Raw genomic sequence first — 21,015 nt, 5'->3', positions numbered from 1 at the left:
AAACAGCTTGTGTCAGTCAGTCTGCTAACTTCTACACAAATCCACTATCTGCAAAGCTGTGTTGACATAAGGCAAGGTAATATGCTTCTATTTTTTCCACCTTGCAACTGAAATTGAACACTGACATCAGCAAATAAGAACATTTGCTCTGCTTTGTAAATGAAACCATTTGTTCAACAGCTTAAGTATGAGTAACTGTTAAAGCTCTATATTGTACAACAGTGCAATATTGTTAATACCATGATAGCATACAGATGTCACAATGTTGAAACAGAAAAATGAAAGACAGAAAGAAGTAATGAGAAATCCAGGGCTTGAGTAAGATGAACAACGTATGACTGTTGAAGTGAAAAATAGAAGTGTCTGTAATAACATATGTATCTGAAAGAAATAAGGTAAAGTTATTAATAAATTAAAGTGCTAAGCCAGTACTTCCGGTCCTATTCCTAGAGAATTCCAACTGGCAAAGGTTCTGGAAGCGTGGGTGCTCTGGAACACAGGACCTTGATTTGAAATCCTGACTTTCTGGGCACACATTGTAAATTGCTAGTGAGCTCATTTATAACAACAACAACAAAAAAAGTCCCAAATGATTCAAACAAAAAGGACTCTCCCTTTTACTTTTGGCATGCTTCTCACAAAAAACCCCCCAAAAAAACCCGAAACAAAAAACCCCCAAACATTTGAATGCCATTTAATTCTATTCTAAAGCATGGTACAGAAGCCTATGAAAGTACAATTTCCTTCTATTTGGGATGTATGATGTTATTTTCTATATTTTTTAAAAATAGTGCAAAGTGTTCCTTCCCCCCCCCCCCCCCCCCCCAACAAGAAACTAATTCTCCAGCTCAAAGAAATATTTAGAGATCAGCCCTTTACAGCTGAGGAAGTAGATGGTAAGATCCAAAGCAAGCAATTCAGATTTTGGAAGCATTTTATGAACTATGTTCTGAACCACTTATGTAGTCTAGCTGAATTTTTTATGCCGTGCTTTTTAAATAAACAAAATGAGAGCAGCAGAATTCATGTATGTTTAACATTTATGAAAATAAAATAATAAGATAAAAAATATGACATAGTAATGTAAATGTTTACCATTTAACACAGAATTATGAAGTAAGAATTCCAGACAGCTATAGCTTTATTCACAGGACTGATAAATTGTATTGTATTATAACTTAGCATTCACAAGAAAAGTCAAGAGCATTTGTTTTCCATTTTGTTTTAAACTTAATGAATGACAATGTGACATTGTAGTGGTTATGAGGAAAGCCTATTTGACAGATGGTTTTTTCCTTCCATGAAATGAATGATAAAAAAAAAAAAAATCCCTGAAGACGCTTCTTTGATTTAAGTGAGAAAAAAACAATGAAGAATGAACTACAGCTTATTGACATACTAACTTAAAATATCTAGCAATTTTAACTGCATTGAGTAGCCCACTGATTTCATTTGGAATGCCCTGAAAGTAAACAAGTGGAATGAAGCTCATTATTGTAAGAAACATTTGGCATTTCTTGACTTATTAAGTCAGGAAACATACAAAATATCAATTTAACATAATATTAATACTTATTTCCAGGGCAACCACTAACACTTATTTCTCGCAACTTATGTAGAGAGCAAAAATCCTATGCATTACCATAACCATTTTATTAGACTAAAAAAAAATTATTGGATCTACACATATACCACTAGACTCAGTTTCATTTTGGCATCCATCTTCTACTGAAAAGTGCCTGAGATAAAGACTTGTGCAAAGGCAACAAAATAAATATGTACTTAGTGCATAGAGTCTTTCCATTGATATCTGTGTTCAGAATCAAAGAATAAATAAAAAAAAAGGCACAAAATGTTTTCAGAAGATTAATTTTGCTCTGACCTCCCTTGAAATATGTATGATGGATCAGAATAAGAATTAAAACACAGCCATTTTTGATGAGACTGTATTTAGTAACAATTCTCCTTACTAGTTAATAACCTTATTTGTAATAAAACAAATCACAGTAGGACTTTTGTTAAAGTTTAAGAATTTTGAAAAGAACTATGTAAACTTGGATTATTTATATATATATATACACACACATATACATGTCGAGATACAGTTTATTTAAGTTTAAACAGAAGATATCCTAACTAAGTAGAAATGTCTAAATACATATTTGAAATCCATAATGACCCTAATTATAATTTCCTCTCTGGGCATATTAAAAAAGCATCAATTAAAAAAAAAAAAAAAGATTATTCCATCTGGAATCCCCTACAGTACCACTCCCCTAAGGACCATTCTTGGGTAGTGACTCCAAATAAAGTGCAACACAGTATTTTGCATTATCACTTATACCATGTTTCTTTTCCTGTTCTGTCTGTCATAAAAATCTGATCCATATGTCTCCTGATAAGTAATATTATTTAGGTTTCATTATAGATGCAAAATGAGATGCAAACTGCAACATAGACTTTTTCCAGTAACAGTAAATCATGATTTTATCAGCCCTCATCCAGGTCAATACTTCTGTTTGGACTACTCACTTGCATATTTATTCTTTAATGTGAACAAACTCTCCAAATAATGAGTAGCTCCAAAGTCAGATGCCCAGTCTCAATAAACAGAATTGTCATAAAGATTTCCTGTGTTATGCATTGATAGACTCTAACTGGAGACAGAATACTTAGATGCTATCTGTTGATTTTCATAAATGCTCAGGATATTTACGGACAGGAGGCTCAGACAGATGGAAACCAGCATGGTCACATTATCGTCATACGAAAGCGAGCACAAAATGTATACGTGTTCAAAACCACAGAAAGATATTTTCATTGAAGTAATGGCTTTTTATACTGTCATTTAATTATACTTTCATTTGGGTGTTTAGTCGACATCAGTTATTTACCTGTGAACACTCTGCTTGCAAAAACACGTACAAATGCAAAACTCATAAAACCTGACGTTTGATATTTTCCCCCACTTGAACTGTTTAAGTTTAAAAAAAGATTGACTTATCTTTCAACATTCCATTCAACTATAGCATATAGTACTAATAAGCCAGTCTGACTCATGTATATATCCAGTAGTATCTTCTGCTCTCTACTTGAAACTATGCTATCCATAAAAAATCTGTATATCCAATTCTTTTTTCGATTTTAAGTCTATATTAAAAATAATGATCTTTGAACGAAGCCATTATATGGCATTTATGACTGATGAGGTTAATTGCTTGAGGTTCTTCTTGTTTATTATTGATCCTCAGGAAAAGTATTGTATCTCAGTCAGCAGTACTTAAGTTTTGTTCTGTATTTTAATTGCAGAGCATTTGTTCCAAGAAAGAACTTATTTCTGTGCTACATGAGCCTTAGTAAACATAAATAAATGATAAATTAAAAAAACCTACAATTCTGTATTGCCCTAATATACCTGAGGTCCTTCTGTGTCTTATTACACATAGAAATTCACTAAAGTCTCCTCCCTGCTTCTTTCTGGAGGAATGGGATGCAAAATTCCTTGCTATGATCTTAGAAGCAACCTTTTCTGACAATGATGTAACACACTATATATTGTGCTATATAGAGAAAAAAGAAAAACATACAACTGATACTTTTTAGTCACACAATTCTGAAACAAGACTTCCCAGATGTACGCTATAGTGCAACTGTATGCAGATGGTACATTCCTAGTTTTCCTTTGCATATTTATATCAAAAACTTTCATCAACTGTGAACCCATTCCCATTTATAAGACCGGTAGGAAAGTCAGGTAGGAAATCTTAGGAAGTAAGATTCATGGGTATGGCCTAAAAAACCCAAATGATTTCCAAAAACCCAGTTTCCCTATACAAACTAAACAGCAAACAAGACCACAGCGGAAAATTCATGTGACAGATTTTTACAATAATGTTAGGAAAGTACATCTTTAAATGAACATATAGATTATTTAAGTATATCTGAATAAAGTCACTCATCTTCTGAAGGACTAGTTCTGTCAGGTTAAAAAGAAACTAGCTAATAAGGGCATTTAATTCTGCATGTAAAGAAAAAGAAAGATACTTCTCTTTTCTTGTTGTTTCTTTAATTTTCTTTCTATGGCTTGATTTTGTCACATCCAAGTGCTACCTTGTAATGTTCTTGGTGCATTTGACTCCCATACTTTTGGCCAGAAGGCTAAATAAATATTAACCCAGTAGGAACTGAAGGGACATTTCCGGTTAGAAGATTATACTGGTAACTGCCTATGTTGAAAATGACTCAGATTAATGGTGTAAAAGAAATATATACATAATGTTATAGCATTATCTAGCTCCTCATCCTTGATACGGATCATCCTTTAGATTCTGAATTAAAACAAAACAAAACAATCAAAACCAAGAATTATGAATGACAACAATCTACAGGAGAAACTCAAGGTTCAAGGTAGCAGCTTGTCCTCATGTCTCCAGAATCTCCTGGATGTCAGGAGAAATTGTGAGCACTGGTAGTTTTCTTCTGAACCAGTTCCAATAGAAATTAAAATAAGACTAAAAATCCTCACAGCTTCAATTTAGTTACCATTAATATACTAACCAAACAAAATCTCTAGGCAGTTATTACTTTCTTTATACAGATGAGGCACAGTGATTAAATAGGTCCATCCTACAGAATCAATTAATTTTTCAAAACTGGGAATTGAATTTAGTTATTGTGAACATTTAGACCTAAGTAGATATTTCTACATTATACATAGAAAGTTCTTACATGCTGTACTGATCTGTAACAAAAAGCTGTAAGATGTTACAACACTTAAGTGAATTAATCATGCATTTTCAATAGCATGCTCAGTAAAAAATTTGAATATTTGGCTTTTAAGACATTGATTAATTGTGTATCAGAAATGCAAGATTTCTCTTGGCCTATGTCAAACTAACACTGCAGCAGGACACTTCTCAGCAGAAAGAATATTTCTTGAATTCTGCTCAGATCATATATCCAGTTTTGAGAGAGACTGTTTTTTTATTCTGCACTATTATACAACACTTCTTTTGGCCTGGCATCTGACAGGCATTCCCATCCTTTGCGTTTACTTTACTTCACTTCCTCAAAGCTGAGGCTGCAAAAACACAGCCAGCAGCCTCATACAGCTTTTCATGGAAAACTGCCATTCTAACCTGGCACCTAACTTCACTTTATTATTCACTCAGAGAAGTTTAAAACCCTGAGATGAATTTAAATATTTATGCCAACAAAGAAAATGATGAAAAGAAAATGAAAACAATGTAAGCCATTACTGAAGCAGCTCTTCTTGTGAAAGCTCTGATGTTCTTTGCTTGCCAGTCACCAGCGCCAGCTCATCCTTCAACTCCTGGATCTCCTTTTTCAGCTGGACAATCATCTGCAAACAGCAAGGCATAAACCAAGCATCACCTACAAATTAATAGCTAGTTTATGATTTTTGCATTAGAAGGCTGAGTTTAGGGAAATAATATACTTTCGTTTTCTCTTTTTTAAACATCTCTTTTTAAAAACAGTCCAAATGCCTTAAATACAGCAAGCACTTTTCTTCCTTTTCCATTTATAAAAACAAGAAAAGTCTTCCAAACTCAGTAAATTCTGTGTGTTAGAAGACATGGCTGTACAGAAAGAGTTCAAAAGATTATTTGCAAAACAGAAAAATAATTTGCCATAGGAATAAAAAGAGCTTTCTGACTCATTAGTTTTGCCCATTAGTAATGAAAACACATTTAAAATAGAACTGATGTCTTTGTTAAAGAAAGGACAACTAAACACCAAAAGTGATTTTTTTTCACCTTCCCTTTAGAAACAGAAATTCCAAACACTATCTTACTATTTTAATCTTAACTTTTCTTTTTTTCATGTAAAATTCCACTTTTATTAAAATTATAGCATACTATAATTGTTGGGTTTGTTGTTGCTAACAACAAATGAATAGTACAAATCAGCATAATGAAATTAAATTCCATTAATGAATAGTAACGACTGAGAAAGTGACTTCGAGAGCTGTACTAGATTTTTAAATTGCAATAGCTCATTATTGGAGCCTGTACTTTTGGAAAAAACATCTGTATAAAAACATATTTCACAAATCATTAGCCTCCCAAGGCCAAATTCTACAAAGCAGGGACAATATGCAAATCCCCAAGCCTAAAACATGAATGAGCAAGTTCTTGGATACTTTATGATTGATCATTTTAATGATGCATCGCCTTATAATGGCTCAAATGTATCAGGAGTCCAATGATATTTTTAGATGGATATGAGTACACTGATTCCATGTGCAAAATAAGTTTCCAAGAGAAGTATGTTTTCAAGGAAAAATGAATCATTCTTGATTGCATGCACTTTCTAGAAATAAGATTGTTGAAATTGATGACACATTTTCACTGGATGTTAAAATTCCTTCAAATATTTGTATTTTTTTAATGTTTAAATTTAACATTGACTTCTAAACTTTGAATGGGTATTTTTACTTCAAAAAATAAAAATATTCTAAACATACATATGATTATTTCTTTTAACTCTAAACTTACCAGTAACACATTTGTTACTATAAAGTATGAAAGGCTAACTTACAATATTTTATTTAGGAATATATTAAGGTGGTGAACTGTCAATTACAGATGTTGCAAGAGTGCTTCAAGAATATTGCAGGTCAAACTTTTAAACCTGATTTTAGGCTGCCTCACTCTGGTGCCACACACTGATGTAGCCAGTGCCAATTACTGAGTCAATAAATTAAAATTTAGGGCTGGAGTATAAAAAGGCAGAAAGTTGAACTGATAGTACCATCCCTGTTCAGCATTCAAATTTGTTAGCATGATTAACCTCAATCTGCCAACAACAGAAATACCTTTTTCTGGTATTTCTTACATATATATATTTCTTATGGATAAAAGACTGATTTTCAAGTATTATTAAGACAAACAAAAATCTACAGAAGGACAATATTTTCATTTTTATTTTTAAATGAATGCCAGAGGGGATTAGATTTAATTCAGGCTCAACAGTTTCATTTTCAGTTTAAACCAAATCCTTTGGTCATGAGTGAGAGAGGTTCAAAGCTGAGTTGCTTAAAAAGTACAATGGGTACAAGTTCATCTTCTTAGTAAGATACACAGTCAGGAAGTCTCCATTATGAAGAATAAAGTTTACACAAGTCAGACTTAACTCAGATCTATCTGCACTCCCACTATAAAGCATGCGTTCAACTTACAGATGATAAATACTGCAAATAAATGGCATTTGTTTTAATAAAAAAAATCCTAAGTCCAGCACTTTACTGAATAATCAGGTTGCACCCTGGGAATATACTTCATAGTTAAGATGGACAACAAATTCCACAACGAGCACAGAGCCATATGAAGCCCAGGTACCTGTGTTCCCCTGCCTTTTCCACAAGAGGGGATGGTTTTCTAACTCTCACGAGTCCTCTTTTGCTTTACTTGCTAAATGATCCTGCAGAGCAAGACATACCAAACTCATGGAGTATAGCTCCACAGGATGTAGTAAATGTTCAGGAGCCTGCATGTGTTCCACCTCAATCAAAGGCTTCTGTGGTCATGGAAGAAATGTTTTGCATAATTTGGTACTATAAAGCCTACACAGGAAAGAAAAAAAAGGACAGACAGACAGAAATGAAGAAGTTGTTCAGTGCCTACTGGGGTTTTTTGTTTGTTTATATTTTGGCCGCTCTTTTTTTTTTTTTTGTGATGTTGTTACTGTTAGAAATTGTTTGGAAAGAAAAAAAAAAATAAAAAAAGAAAAACAGCAGAAAACTTGACAAGAATCTCCTATTCCCTTTGAACTTCAAGGACAAGAGAAAATAAAAGCACAATCATTAACATTAACTGAAATATGTTAACTACCATCAAGTAACAATGAATGAAACCAAACATCTAATCCCCCAATTTTTAGACAACAAATCCTTCTTATGTTATATAATATAGCATTCTGCAGTCGACCATTCAAGAGGAAAGCATTTCCTAGCCAGTTCAGAAGGTCATATGAGAACAAAATACATAAAATTTGTAATTACAAATTAGTCATGAGAAATTTAGAAATACAGTAATAATTTTGCCCATTAAAAAGAATGATGATGCGATTAGTATATCATAAAAACATACAGGACCACTGAAATTAGAATATTACATTCAGATTTTATATTCTTTAGAGGTGAAAAGCTACAGTTCAAATTTATAATTCTAAAAACTATGTTGCTAAAAACTATGTTTTAAATATTGTCTGTTTGTATATAAACAGAATAATATAATAGCTTAACCTGAACTTATTTTTCATCTGATGTCTCTGTCGCAGAGACAGAGGGTATGCTGAAATGCAGCTATAGTTCTTCCTTCATTATATCCATATATGCAGCTTTGGCATGAGCAGTGTAACCTCAGTCAAACATTTCCTATATCAGAAAACATCTTTGATACACAGCGTGCAACCCAGGTGATCTAGGGGCTATTATTATCTGCAATACTATGCTGAATTAATCAATCCTTAATAGGTGTACTGAATATTTACAAAGGAAATAAATTTTGCAGGTAGTGCAGAAAATTACATTAAATAAACTAACAAAGGCCTCTTAATATAGTAGAACATATATTAAAGAGCACATCTTTCAAACAAGTCTGGTATGTAACAAGCTAGAGACACATAAAATCTTTCAAAGGAAAGACTAACCACATACTAAAAAGAAAAAATAAAGTATATTTTTGTTACACACATTAAAAGAAGAAAGTTGTTTTCTTTATGTGGCAATGCTTTGTGCTTTACCAATGTGGACTATTACCTCTATCCTTCTCTGTACCTCCTAAATCCCCGATCCATTCTGCAGAGCTCCTCTGCTGCTCTTTGGGATGTGAACATCAGCCTAATGCTTTAGTGTGGAAATCCTATTTCCACATGTCATTTACCTATCTTCCTTTTTTCCTAATGATAACTTTACAGAGTTCTTTCTTCCTAGCTAAAATGTTCCTTGGACCGATCTCAAGGAAAGACTGTATCTGTATGTTTCTTAGCTTTTTAATACACGAACTGTTTCAGTGCAGCAGCATGCCTTCATCAAGTGACTAGTAATCTTAGTAGATTTTTTAAGAGTTTTAGGGACATCGAATTATCTGTGGCTGATTTAGAAACAAACACCCTAAAAGAAGCAATGCAAAGTGACCACTGCTCCTCAGATGCTTTAAGAGCTGAGAAAGCCTTTAGGGGGTTTATAAAGGTCCGTTTAATATAATTATGTCCAAAAGAAAAAAATAAAAATAGTAGTTATTTTATAGAAAAAAATGGAACTTGCATCTAAAAACAATGGGATGATTCAGTATAAAATCCTCAACATTCATCTGACTGCTATTGATTATTAAAACTTAAAACAAGCAATCTCCTTCCCTCTGCCCCCAGTCAACTCTCACCAATCTGGGGTCAATTTCTTCATTAAGAATTGCTTCATTCTTAATAAGAGCAACTCGCTGTGCAAATCTGCAGGTTGATATAGATTCCTGGAAGAAAAAAAAAAAGAGAGAAAAAAGAAAAATTTCAGTTAGCTTTGCACCAGGTAAGTAGAACAGACTGCTAATGAAGTCATCAAATTAAGTTTCTGGGTTTTGTGTATTTTACAGAACTAATCTACCATTTCATATTCCGGAACAACAATATTCAAGGGAAATTAGGTTAGCATATTAATGGCAGTTATATATAAAACTGTCAAATCATAGTACATATTTTATTGACCTAGTCAATTGCCTGATCAACTGTGTTTCAAATGAGTCCCTAGCTGGCACTAAAGGATAAGAAAGCAGTACTATTCAGAAGGTAATAACTTTTGAATTATGAGAAAATGAGAAAATGAACTAAGCCCAATTTTTTTGGTGAAAATGGGACTAGAGAAGCATATGTAAAAGAAGCTGGGAAAAGAGATGAAGGGAAGAAGAGTGAAAGTCCAGGACAAATGAGAAACAAGCTGGGAGACTTGGAACTAGGAGGCATCCAGGAGAACTATGATACCAGATAAAAAACTGTCTGATGAGCTAAGATGAGGTGAGGCAGACGGAAAGGTAGGGAGAAAAAAAAAAAGAAGATACAAGACTGAGGTTGTGGAGGAAACTCTGTGACAATCAGTGCGTACTCCCACCTAGGGCACAGAATGGAATCGAGGATCCCTAAGTATTTTTCTGTCCTTTGAGATCAGCCGATACTTACAGGCCAGACCCTGCTAGAGAACTTATCTACCTAATGAATAAAAAGCCAGCAATTGTTCTCAGTTATCTCAAAGAATAAAACATCATACAGTAGTCTTAGAAATTCCAATTATGCTTGATAAACTGTATGATAAAATTTTCTGAGATGTGGCAGTCTGCATTTAAAATATAAGAATTTACACATAATCTCTACATTAAGAGAACTTTACTACTGAGTTTTATTTCAGAATCAAAGTAATTCTGCAGTTTTCAGTCCTCCAACATATGAAAATACCTATTTAAATACATGATCACATACTCCTTTTTCCACAGGACTTCTGTCTCTTTCAGTGCTTGGAGGGTTGGTATCTGAATGAAATCTGAATCTGATGAAAGATACTCGTGTTTACTGCCAAAGACGTAATATATATACACAGAGTCAAAGAAGAGTTTTCAAGGAAAGGAAAGGAAGGCCTTACAATTAAGAAAGCTGCACATAGTCTTAGCTGGACTCTGCTTGCCTCTGCTGTATGGTTCCTGTGCTATGATGATCAGCTAATGTGATTTTAATTAAGTTCAATACATATATTAAGTACAATTATATGTACAGTACACATATATACAATTTCTACCAGACCTCTTTGCCCTGTTCAGTATGAAGCATATGTTAAATTAATGAGTAGCTAATCAATTCAGTCTTCAATGTTCAATATGTAAGCTTATGATCTATTTATTCTATGCCACCAAAATGGTAATCAAAGCTGACAGCTACTAATTTCCTAATAATTTTTTCTGCCATGCTTACTGTTACAGTACCTGAGGACTTCACAAAAATTAATCAATTAACCCTCTAGGTATTTCTTTGCTGCAAGTAGGTGGAATGACTACACTTAACAGAAGGGAAACTGAAGCCAAATGTACCAAAAAACGGTATTTGATTATTATATGATCTTTTGTTCAAAACAGCTTCCATTCAACTTCAATTACAGCTGTAATAATTAATATATCTACAATTCAGAATCAACATCTTCTTTCAAGCACTCCACAAAACTAGCACAAAAAATATGATGTAGGTGATGTGAGAAGTTGTATACAAACTCTTCAGTAGAAGCAGGAATATAATCTAGTTCTCTAGGATAATATTCTATTTGTCCTCTTCATGAGAGTTCCCTTTCTTACTTTGAATTCTCTGCTTTGTTGCTTTCATTGCAAGAGACAAAGTGAGGTCCTTAAGAAAGTTGCTTTTATTATTCAACTTCATTTCATACTGGGGGGCAATTCTGTCTTGTGTTTCCTTTGTGAATGAAATGTATATCCAATGGAAAAAAACAAACAAAAAAGCAAACCAAACATAATTATGCATAATGACTCACAGAATTCCAAACTAAAATTATGCAGCTATCTTAATTCTGACACTTTCTAATGTTTAGTAATTGACTTAACATCTGTCCTAATATTACTCACATATATCAGATTTTGGGGAGCAGGGTAGGGACTTTTTTATTTATTTTTGGAGAAGAAGGTCTGTTGTGTAGATGGTATATGTTAAAGTAAGAACAAGAAAACTCTCAGTAGCCTACTCTGGATAATTGCTTGGGCTAAATATTCCCAAAATAGAAGCCTAGATCGTAATGTGAGATACATATACCTGATGAACTGATATACGAATGGGTGCTTACCCCACACACCTAAAAAAAAAAAATTCATTAACAAACTTATCCAGTTGCACTTGTAACCAGACATCATGCTTGCATAAGCATTACAAGTCTGAACAATCTGTTTTCATTTAAAAGCAAAGTCCATCTTCTAAAGAAAAAGAAGTGTTCAACTAGATGAAGTATGGTTTTAGTATAATGCTTTCCACTGTATTTCAGAAAACAGTCCTAGGCTTAATAGTTTTTTTTCTTATATATTCGCATTAAAACACTTTGATGTTATGGAAAATCAGGGAATAAATAGATTACAAATGGCTTTGAGCAGGGTTCTATGTATTCACATCGCAACATATTTTGGTAAACAAAGAGAAGAAAACATCACTACATATAATTCCACTGCAGGAAATTGGTGAAAGGAGACAAAAGTATTCAAAAAATTTCCCAAAATCCCAAATAACCCCACCCAGTTCTCTCTCCCTCCCAATAAACCCTCCAGTTGTCTACAATACTCAATGAAATTTCAACTCCAAAGAAGTCTACAGAAGTTCTGCCAAGGCTTTCAGTGTGATCCATAATCTACTTAGAGATCTTACCAATATGTCCTGTGGAAAATTCCTTGGAAATGCCTTTCCATAACTTAAAAATTTATTCATCATGAAAACGATAATTTTAAAAAAAAAAAAAAAAAAGGTTCATTACTAGGTGCAAGGTGTTTCCCAACTGCTCCTTGACTTAAGATTACTTAGAGAAAAGCATGTTTCCTAAAGGATTTGTCTACATCTTACTGCAATTTCCATTGATAAAATTATCTCCTGGAAACAAAGCTAAAATGTTTTTTTTGTAAGGACAGGAATAAAAGCATACACACTTGAATTGCAAACCGTAATAAAAGTCAAAAGAGCAGGATCTTTAGAGAAGTGAAAACATTTTTGTTGAAAATAGATGGAAATAACATACATCTATATTTCTCTTGTCTATAGAGAGCGTTGCTATCATGGTAGTCATGCAGTTTCCTCCCAGGCTGTCTCTTAGCACTGAGGTCATCATAGAATTTCGGTAAGGAATGTGGGACCGGTTTTTCTCTGCAAGGGCAATTATTACCTGAAACAATAGTAAAAATGGAAGAGACTTTTAAATTTACATGTCTATTAACGATTGACACAGAAAGAGAACAAAACTAATCTGCTCAGGAACCTAAACTTCTGATACAACAAAACTACGCTCATGCACCCAGTTAGCTGCAAACCCACTGATTTTATTGAAATAATTTTAACTTAAATTTCAGCATGTTTATGTGTCTTTGTAGGAGCTGGACCTGAAAGACCAAATAAATTTAATTTTATCATACCTTAGCTTTACAGCCTCTCAGCAACATGGAATCTGAACACAATGAACAAAAAACCACAGACTTTCCTAAGACACAGAAACTTACTGAAAACCTTCCTCGTATTTTTTTTATCATCATAATAATAAAGTATGGATAGCATTCAAGTAAAAAATTCTTTAATATTTGCTAAAGCATGCTTTTAAAGCACATGGTTCTTAGAGGGGTCAATACATTTCTTTCTGAGAAAATGCCTTGAAAAGTAAAACACAAATAAAAGGGTGCATGATTACAATGTACTGCTGGAAAGAAATAATTCAGTTTAGAATATATATGCCTTGGCCAAAAAGGAAATGGTACACCTACTATTCTCAGTTTCTCTTCTCAGCTGTTTACATTATGGGACCTAATTATTATTAAATAAAAAGCTAGATTACCATGATCTGTTGTGATATAAAAGATTTGAACTGTGAACTGGCCAGGCACTGTACTGAAAAACTGTAGCTATATGAGTTGTGCAAGCTACCCTAAATGATTAGGATTTGTTTTTCCTTCAATAAACGTTGCACGCTAGCATATATTTTGTTTATGCTGCACTTAAAAAAATTGTTATTTTAGAAAATTTAGTAACAACTTTTTTGTTGGCACTAGTTTCTCCTAATGGTCTTCAGAAAGTTAAAATTTCTTATTACTGTAAATCTTACACTGGCAGCCCTGAGAGGGACGAATGCATAATATGAAAATTACTATCTTTAAAGGAATCTGGAAACCCATTCCTAGATCAAGGTTTTCAAATCTCATATATTACAACTTGTTAGGTGGAAATATGTTATATCTTAGTTAGTTTATAATATTACATAGAAACCTCATAGTAGTCTAGCGTATACATTAATAAGCACACTCTCAGTTTCTGCCACACAGAGACTACAATCTAAATAGACAAGATGGGAAAAGAGCTAGAGGGAAGATATGTTATTTCCATAGAAATGGGAACTGTGTTACAGAGAAGTTCATCTTTTCTGAAGTTCATGCAGGAAGTCTGTAGCCCAGGTAGAATCTGAACCCTCCCGCACTGGCACTGAAAAGCGATGTGACCAGCTCTCACAATGCAGAAGCCACTGTACTGTCATGTGACAGAGTCACATAACACAGCAGATGAGGGCTTTAAGTCCCTCTGGAAAACCTCACCTAAATCACTAAATCAATCTTCACAATCCAATCAAAGAATCTGGAATAGAAAGAGGAGAAATCTGAAGGAGAGAGAAATGATGTTCTTCCACAAAGTGAGAGAGACCACCTGTACAGGATCTGAACCTGGATCTTCTAATAGCCAACAAATTTGATAATCAGAAAATTGTTTCATTTTTACATGGCCAAAAAGAAGGTGTTGTTATCTTTGTGATATAAAAAAAGATTTGGGGTTTGTTTTTTTTTTTTTTTAAATACTGGTAGGTCTAAGTTTAAAAGGCCTTAATATTACTGAACCAGGACTGTAATATGCCGATTTAAATCAACATAATTTAAGGCAGAAAAGGTCAAACAAACCACTTTAAGACCTAATTAATTTTTTAAATGTGGAAGCTGTCAGAAATATTGTCACTTTTTACAAAATTGCATCCTATATGAAACATAACAGGATAGATCAGGTACAATCACTCACAAATAACTTCACTGAAACATTTGGAAATATTGTTAAGCATAAAGGAAGGCCTGAGACTCACAAGTGGTTATGATATGATCTGAAGCGTGCCCAAGAGTCCCTGTTCCTGTCCACAACCTTTGTGCAAGCAGTAACTTCATATAGGGAACAGATTTGCACCAGTACCTCATGCCAACAGGCAGCCAGGACATGTTCTCAGAGCATCCTCAGGAGATGAGGATTTTGGGGTGCATCACTTGCAGGTACATAGCTATCAGCTGCATCTCTATCTTGCAGTTTAGTGTATCACATGCTCTGAAGCAATATGCCTGCTCCAGAGGCCTCCTTTTTTTCTCCTGTCCATCTGCAGTCACAAGACTTCTGACATTGCCTTTGATCCATATCCAGAATCCTTCCAGATTCCTGCCTACACCTCCCCACTCTTCAGATTTCTGTCAATTAAGTCTCCCATCCTACCTCCTATTTCTAGTAGAATTTATCAGCTTAAGCTCTGGTCCTTAGAGCAAAAAATCCAAACTCTACTGCTGGTGTCTTGTAGTTAATTACAAGCATTCTCACTTTTTGGACAACATATGCTTGTCTCCAGTATATACTACAGGTCTTGCTAGAAATGATTCACCCAAAAAGTCATGGTTTGCTAATCAGAAACAAATGCTTGTATTTCACTTTAAATTATTAAAAAGTTCCTGTTTTTTCTGTTATTCTCATGTCTTTATATATTAATTAGGAAAGAACAAAACCAGAAAATTACCTTTTCTCTAGGATGTGAGTAAATCTAGCATTTGATGGCTGGCAGTGATTTCAAATTTTATTAGCAAAAACTTTGGTAGGTGTGGGTAGCAATCATTCACTAACCAATAAAATCTTTTGGCATTCCCTAAATGGAGCATGTGTTAAATGACAGTTAACAGCCATATTGACCAAAGCAATGGGAATATTGTATTCTATTATTTTGGGGAAATACATATACTTATAATTCCACTATAGTGTCAAATCATGCGGCTGTATCAGTGTTAATTTGTAACTCTAAATTTGGTCCAGGATACCCTATGTTGTGTATCAGAAGGGAATATCTACACACACACAAAAAATGCAATTGTAATTCCAGAACATGCTACTACATTTTACCACTTGGAGAAAAAGTGCCATTGATTTATTTGAAGATTTTTTTAACACATTGTAGATATTTAACGAGTAGACCAAATGTGGTAATACAGAACTGTGTTCTCATTGTCATCTTGACACAAATCATTTTACATGACTACTTTATTATGCAAGGTATTTAGAAATGGCATAACTCAACGCTAAAACACCAGTAGATAACTAAACAATTGAGCATGTAAATAAGATGATTTTGAGGAATCCTTGTACTTTAATATTAATCACTGCAAGGTCAGGATTGAATGCCCCAATTCCCACTGAACAAAAGATATTTTTTACTGTCTTCAGTGGTCTTTTATTCAGTATTAAAAAACATTTTTATTAATGATATGCAATCCCAGACAGAACCCAACACGCGTATCTCCAATTGTATTAGTTCTAAAATAGGAGTTAAAAGCTGCATGACAAAACATTAATATTTTATGCTTCTACAGCACTTCAAACCTGAGCGTCTCAAAACACACTACAAGTTATTAAATTCAACCTCACAGAAGCTCATGCAATGTTGCATTACAAATACATAAAAATCATACAGTAAATAAGAAGGATCCTGAATACAATTTGTATCATTCTGAAGAGGCCTTTTTTAGAATCACTTACCCTTATCACTTCCCATAACTACAGCTGAAATACAGACATTCTTCTTCAAGGTAAAATTTAAATAAATGGGGGGTATGAAAAAAATTCAGTGTAATAGTAAATGACTGACTGCCACCTGCTGTGCCTTAAGCTCCTTCTTTTGAGAGATGAATTATCTCTGATCTTAGATTAAATGAAATCTAAGAGATTTGTTCTTGTTAACAGAAAAACACACAACACAAAAATAAAAAATATTCTTCCAAGTGGAACAATCAGTTATATTTCCTAATCATAACTTTAAAGAATTTTCAGATACAGACACACACAAAATTTTCTGTTTTAATGGATTTCCTCAACTGAGAATTTTACTAAATAACACATATACTGGAGTATAAATTAAAAGGGACAAATCTGAATTTTAGAGTTAAACTTTTTTTCTTTCCCCCCCCATTATTTCTCCCACTAAATGACAGCCTCACAGACCTGCTAATATTGTATATAAAAATTTTAAAAGAAGCTGTAGGAAAAAATACAGTATCCTCCAGCAGAATTCCAAAAAATAACAAATTTCTGACAACATGAACAGTGTTTACTGTAATGTGAAAACAATATTATGTATTCAATCTTAGAAAGAACTTAATTTCTCTTACAGGTGTGAGGTCTGAAATGCACACTTGAAAATCTTAAATGATTGCAACTTAATAGCACAGCATCCACAAAATAGATTTCATTGATTGCCAAGTATTTCTTACCCTTGCTTGGTGTTTTACAGCATTAGAATACAAAACATCACAGCAGATCAGGGAGACAAAAATGTAATGAGCACTAAGTTTTTATAAATAAGCATAAATGTCTTTTAGCAATGCCACAAATACTAAGCTGAAAAGAAATACCTGAAAGGAAGGAATGCTATGGAATACAGACAATGCCTACAAACATGGCGGAAAGAAAAGAAGAGATACTAGAAAAGAAGATATTAGTGAGTGTGAACAGCCTTTGCCATCACACTTATCACATTCACAAAAAATACGAGGATCCTAAGATGCAACATCTTATTTTTCTAGTCGTGAAGGGAAAATGATTATATCAGATCAGTGGAGGAAAAATAATTAAAAAACCCCAATAATAATAATAATTATTACTATTAACAATAATAGTTACTATTGTTAATATTGGTTAACAGTTATAATCTGTTAACCAAACCTTTCTATTAGAATGCTTCATCTTCAAAGTTTCCATTTACCACCTCTATCTTAACTCATTCTTCGTCTCTTTTTAAAAAAAAAAGTAGTAAGATTAGTCACGATTAATTTACTTTCTCAATATTTGCCTTTTCCAAATGGGAAAATTAAAAAGCAACAGTGAAAGAAGGATAGTGATTTTAGTATACCTTAAATAAAACCCAATCATTTTAGTTCAATGATTCTTCAGTGGTACATCCTGATCCCAGGTATGGAAGGGGGAAAAGATCACAAAGAATATTTTTAGCAGAAATATAGCTGCAATCTTGTAAATATCTTTAGTATTCCAAATAAAACAAGAAAACTATTTTTGAAATACTACCCTGTATACCTACTATAACCTTACTGTTTAACTGTTAAGCTTTTCCTAAATTAAAATGTTATTTCAAATAAAGAGCTATCAACCCAAACATTTTAAAAACCTGCAATAAATATCCTAAGACTAACTGAATATTGGAATCAAGATTTCCAAAACATTGCACACTGCTAAACAGGAATGTAGCAAAGGGAGAAATGTTTCACTCTATTCCAATTTTACCTGTTCCAGATAATGTAACGACAGGTTGATATATTTGGCTTCTGTCAATAAATGACCTCCAACTCCAGTCTTTGCAACACGCTCCGATCCAGCAAGATCTACTAAGTGTAACTTGGAGCGTCGGATAATTGCAGATCCAGGTTCCTTGCTGGAGAGGTGAATAGTGAAAATGCAGTGAGATCGGGTTGAGGCTTGATTCATTGGTGTCTACAATGAAAAGAAAGGAAGAGTCCTCAATGCTCATTTAATAAATAAATTTAGCTTTTTATAGCTCAATAATCTGGCAATTGAAAACACCTATCCAATTTTTTATTGCACCTGTAATAAATATGCAAGAAGAACCCAAAAGGATTTACCTGGCACTCCCATTCTGGCCAAATACTTGGATAACTTTGGTCTGGACAAATTGTACTGCAAGCAAGCAAGCACCTATCCTTGCTCCAAGATATTTTAACAGTGAGTACATCAGCAAAGCAGCTGGCCTTACTATGCTGAGGAATACTAAGGAATACTAGAAGAGGGCATGTTGATCGGAGGGAAAGTTACTAATTCCTGATCTCCAAGAGATTATTCATTTCACCATTGGTAAGCCCTTTTAAAATTTTTTTTGGCTAGATAGCTACTAGTGTAACTAAGACTAGGACTTTCTATAAGGCTTTGGACTTTCACATTTTCATTACCTTTATGAAACAAATTAACTTGGCAAAATCAGTATCACAATTTTATGTGGCATGACAGAGTTTTCATAAAAGGTTTGGCTTTAAATATATTTATTTGGAAGAGCTACTGCTGTACTTCCTTAACTAGACACATAGAAATTCTTGGTCAGCTTTAATATGACTTTAGAGGTGTTCCCAATATATTTGAAATGCAGAACAGAAAATTTTAAACAGCCCCCAGATATTTAATTTTAGATTTCAAGTGACCCTATGCCATCACACATGCACCTTTCTTTTCCTAAACAAAATATTAAAAAGTCTTTAAGCATCTAAAGCCTCTTCCATTTAGTTATACCAAGCCGTTGTTGGAAACTTTAAAAGAATTCCTTATTATCCTCATTTTATAAATAGCTAGAGCTTTAGAATATATATGGAGATTATAGGTTTACCATACAAATGGTATGACTACATTGTTATCAGGGCATAAATACTTGACTTGCAGAAAAATAGGGTAGTGAAATAAATTAATAAGTATTATTGAGTTAGCAACTAAATCTATACTTATTTATAGCTGTTTAAAAAGATGACAAAAACATCCTGGTTAAATTGTATACATTAATCTCTTGTCTATACTTTATTCCTCTGTTATTCTAGAGTAATTATTTATCTAGGCATACCCTGTGATTCAGACTACATGTATCAACACATTGCTTTTTTTTCCATAGTCTGCTTTGGTATGAAACGTTCTAGTTGTTAAAATAGACTGCCCATTGCAGGTGTTGAAGGTGGTGTCTTTTTAATCCAGAAAGGACAGCTCTTAACAGAAGGACTGCAAGCTGAATATTCCTTTACCAGGAACAATATGAACAGCTATACCTCTTGGTTGAATTGTCTCCCCTTCAATTTCCCAATATTTTTTTCCAGCCTTTATAGTGCCAGCACAACTGAAACTGTTTTTGGGAATTGATCCAGCTCAAAAAAAGAAAAAAAAAAAAAAAAAAAAAGTCTGCAAGCCATAGATATTTAACCCAGATCAATTTCCCAATTCAGTCAGAGCACAGCTGTAGAAAGCAGTTCTGCTAGAATAATTGAAAATGGCAGTATACAGCGTGTGAACAAGTAGGTGGTGTGCAGGGATAGCGTACGGTTGTAGCTGTTGGTGAAAATTCTGTAATGAAATTACAGCCTTAGCACTATTTTATTTGGGGCTGCTTTACCTAATAAAGGCAAGCTCAGAGGGAGAGGGAGAAGCGTTTTGATCATTAGTTTATACAGATGAGGAATAATACAGGCAAGCCACTGGCTCTGCTTAACTGCCTGGTTTTTAAGGATCATTTCACAATCCTGTGAAATGAGCATCAGAGCATCAGAGTGCAGTCACACACTATGCTGTCTTCAGAAGCAAAGCTGAACAAATGAAGGGGCAGTGAGTTGTAGCATGGGAATGAAAATAAACAGGCTCAGGGAAAGTTGTCAAGCAAAAAAATACTCCCAAACATATTTAAAATGCAGTTATACTAAGAAAAAGTTCTATGCTGCTAAAATGTACTTTCAGCAATTCTGATTCCATGAATAATCAGAGACAGCTTCACTTACTTTACTAGGAGAGCTATGATTTTACTACTTGCAGCTCTGTGAAGCAGGACTGGATATTTTATTTTTCTGTCTCAAAATCCACAAGAGAATTAATATTTAAGGACATTCTCCTCAACAGAATTGATATTTGAGGACATTTTGCACTACAGTCATGGTATCGGTCACACTATACTGCAGACAAGTCTAAGCCAGATCGAGTATCAGTAGAGGTCTAGCTATGGAAGCACAAAGTAAAGGTTGCTATGAAAGAAGCAGAAGAAATTATCATACTTCAGAATAAGCATTCTTAAGCAAACTTAACTTTCACTATGCAGCAAAACCTCATATATTGCAAAATGTGCTTTTAGTGACACCTGTTTAACCCCAAGAGAGGCAAAAAAAAAAAAAAAAAGCATAAAAGAAAATAATTTCAGGACTCTCAGTTCCAAAAGCT

General features: G+C 33.7%; 1 protein-coding gene across 1 annotated transcript in view; it reads right to left on the bottom strand.

Moving 5' to 3' along the window:
* The window catches only part of LOC104075376 (kinesin-like protein KIF6), a gene marked incomplete at both ends in the record, with an annotated part of 33,561 nt that extends 15,027 nt beyond the window's left edge, over window positions 1-18,534 (bottom strand). Inside the window, 4 exons of the mRNA XM_009575846.1 lie at window positions 5,259-5,362; window positions 9,405-9,491; window positions 12,782-12,925; window positions 18,328-18,534. Coding sequence (XP_009574141.1) covers window positions 5,259-5,362; window positions 9,405-9,491; window positions 12,782-12,925; window positions 18,328-18,534 — 542 coding nt within the window. The remainder of the gene's footprint in view (window positions 1-5,258; window positions 5,363-9,404; window positions 9,492-12,781; window positions 12,926-18,327) is intronic.
* Window positions 18,535-21,015: the final 2,481 nt, after the last annotated feature.

The sequence above is a fragment of the Fulmarus glacialis genome, unplaced genomic scaffold (assembly GCF_000690835.1).
Source record: "Fulmarus glacialis isolate BGI_N327 unplaced genomic scaffold, ASM69083v1 scaffold33354, whole genome shotgun sequence".
Taxonomy (NCBI): Eukaryota; Metazoa; Chordata; class Aves; order Procellariiformes; family Procellariidae; genus Fulmarus; species Fulmarus glacialis.
This window is presented reverse-complemented; position numbering and strand designations above follow the sequence as displayed.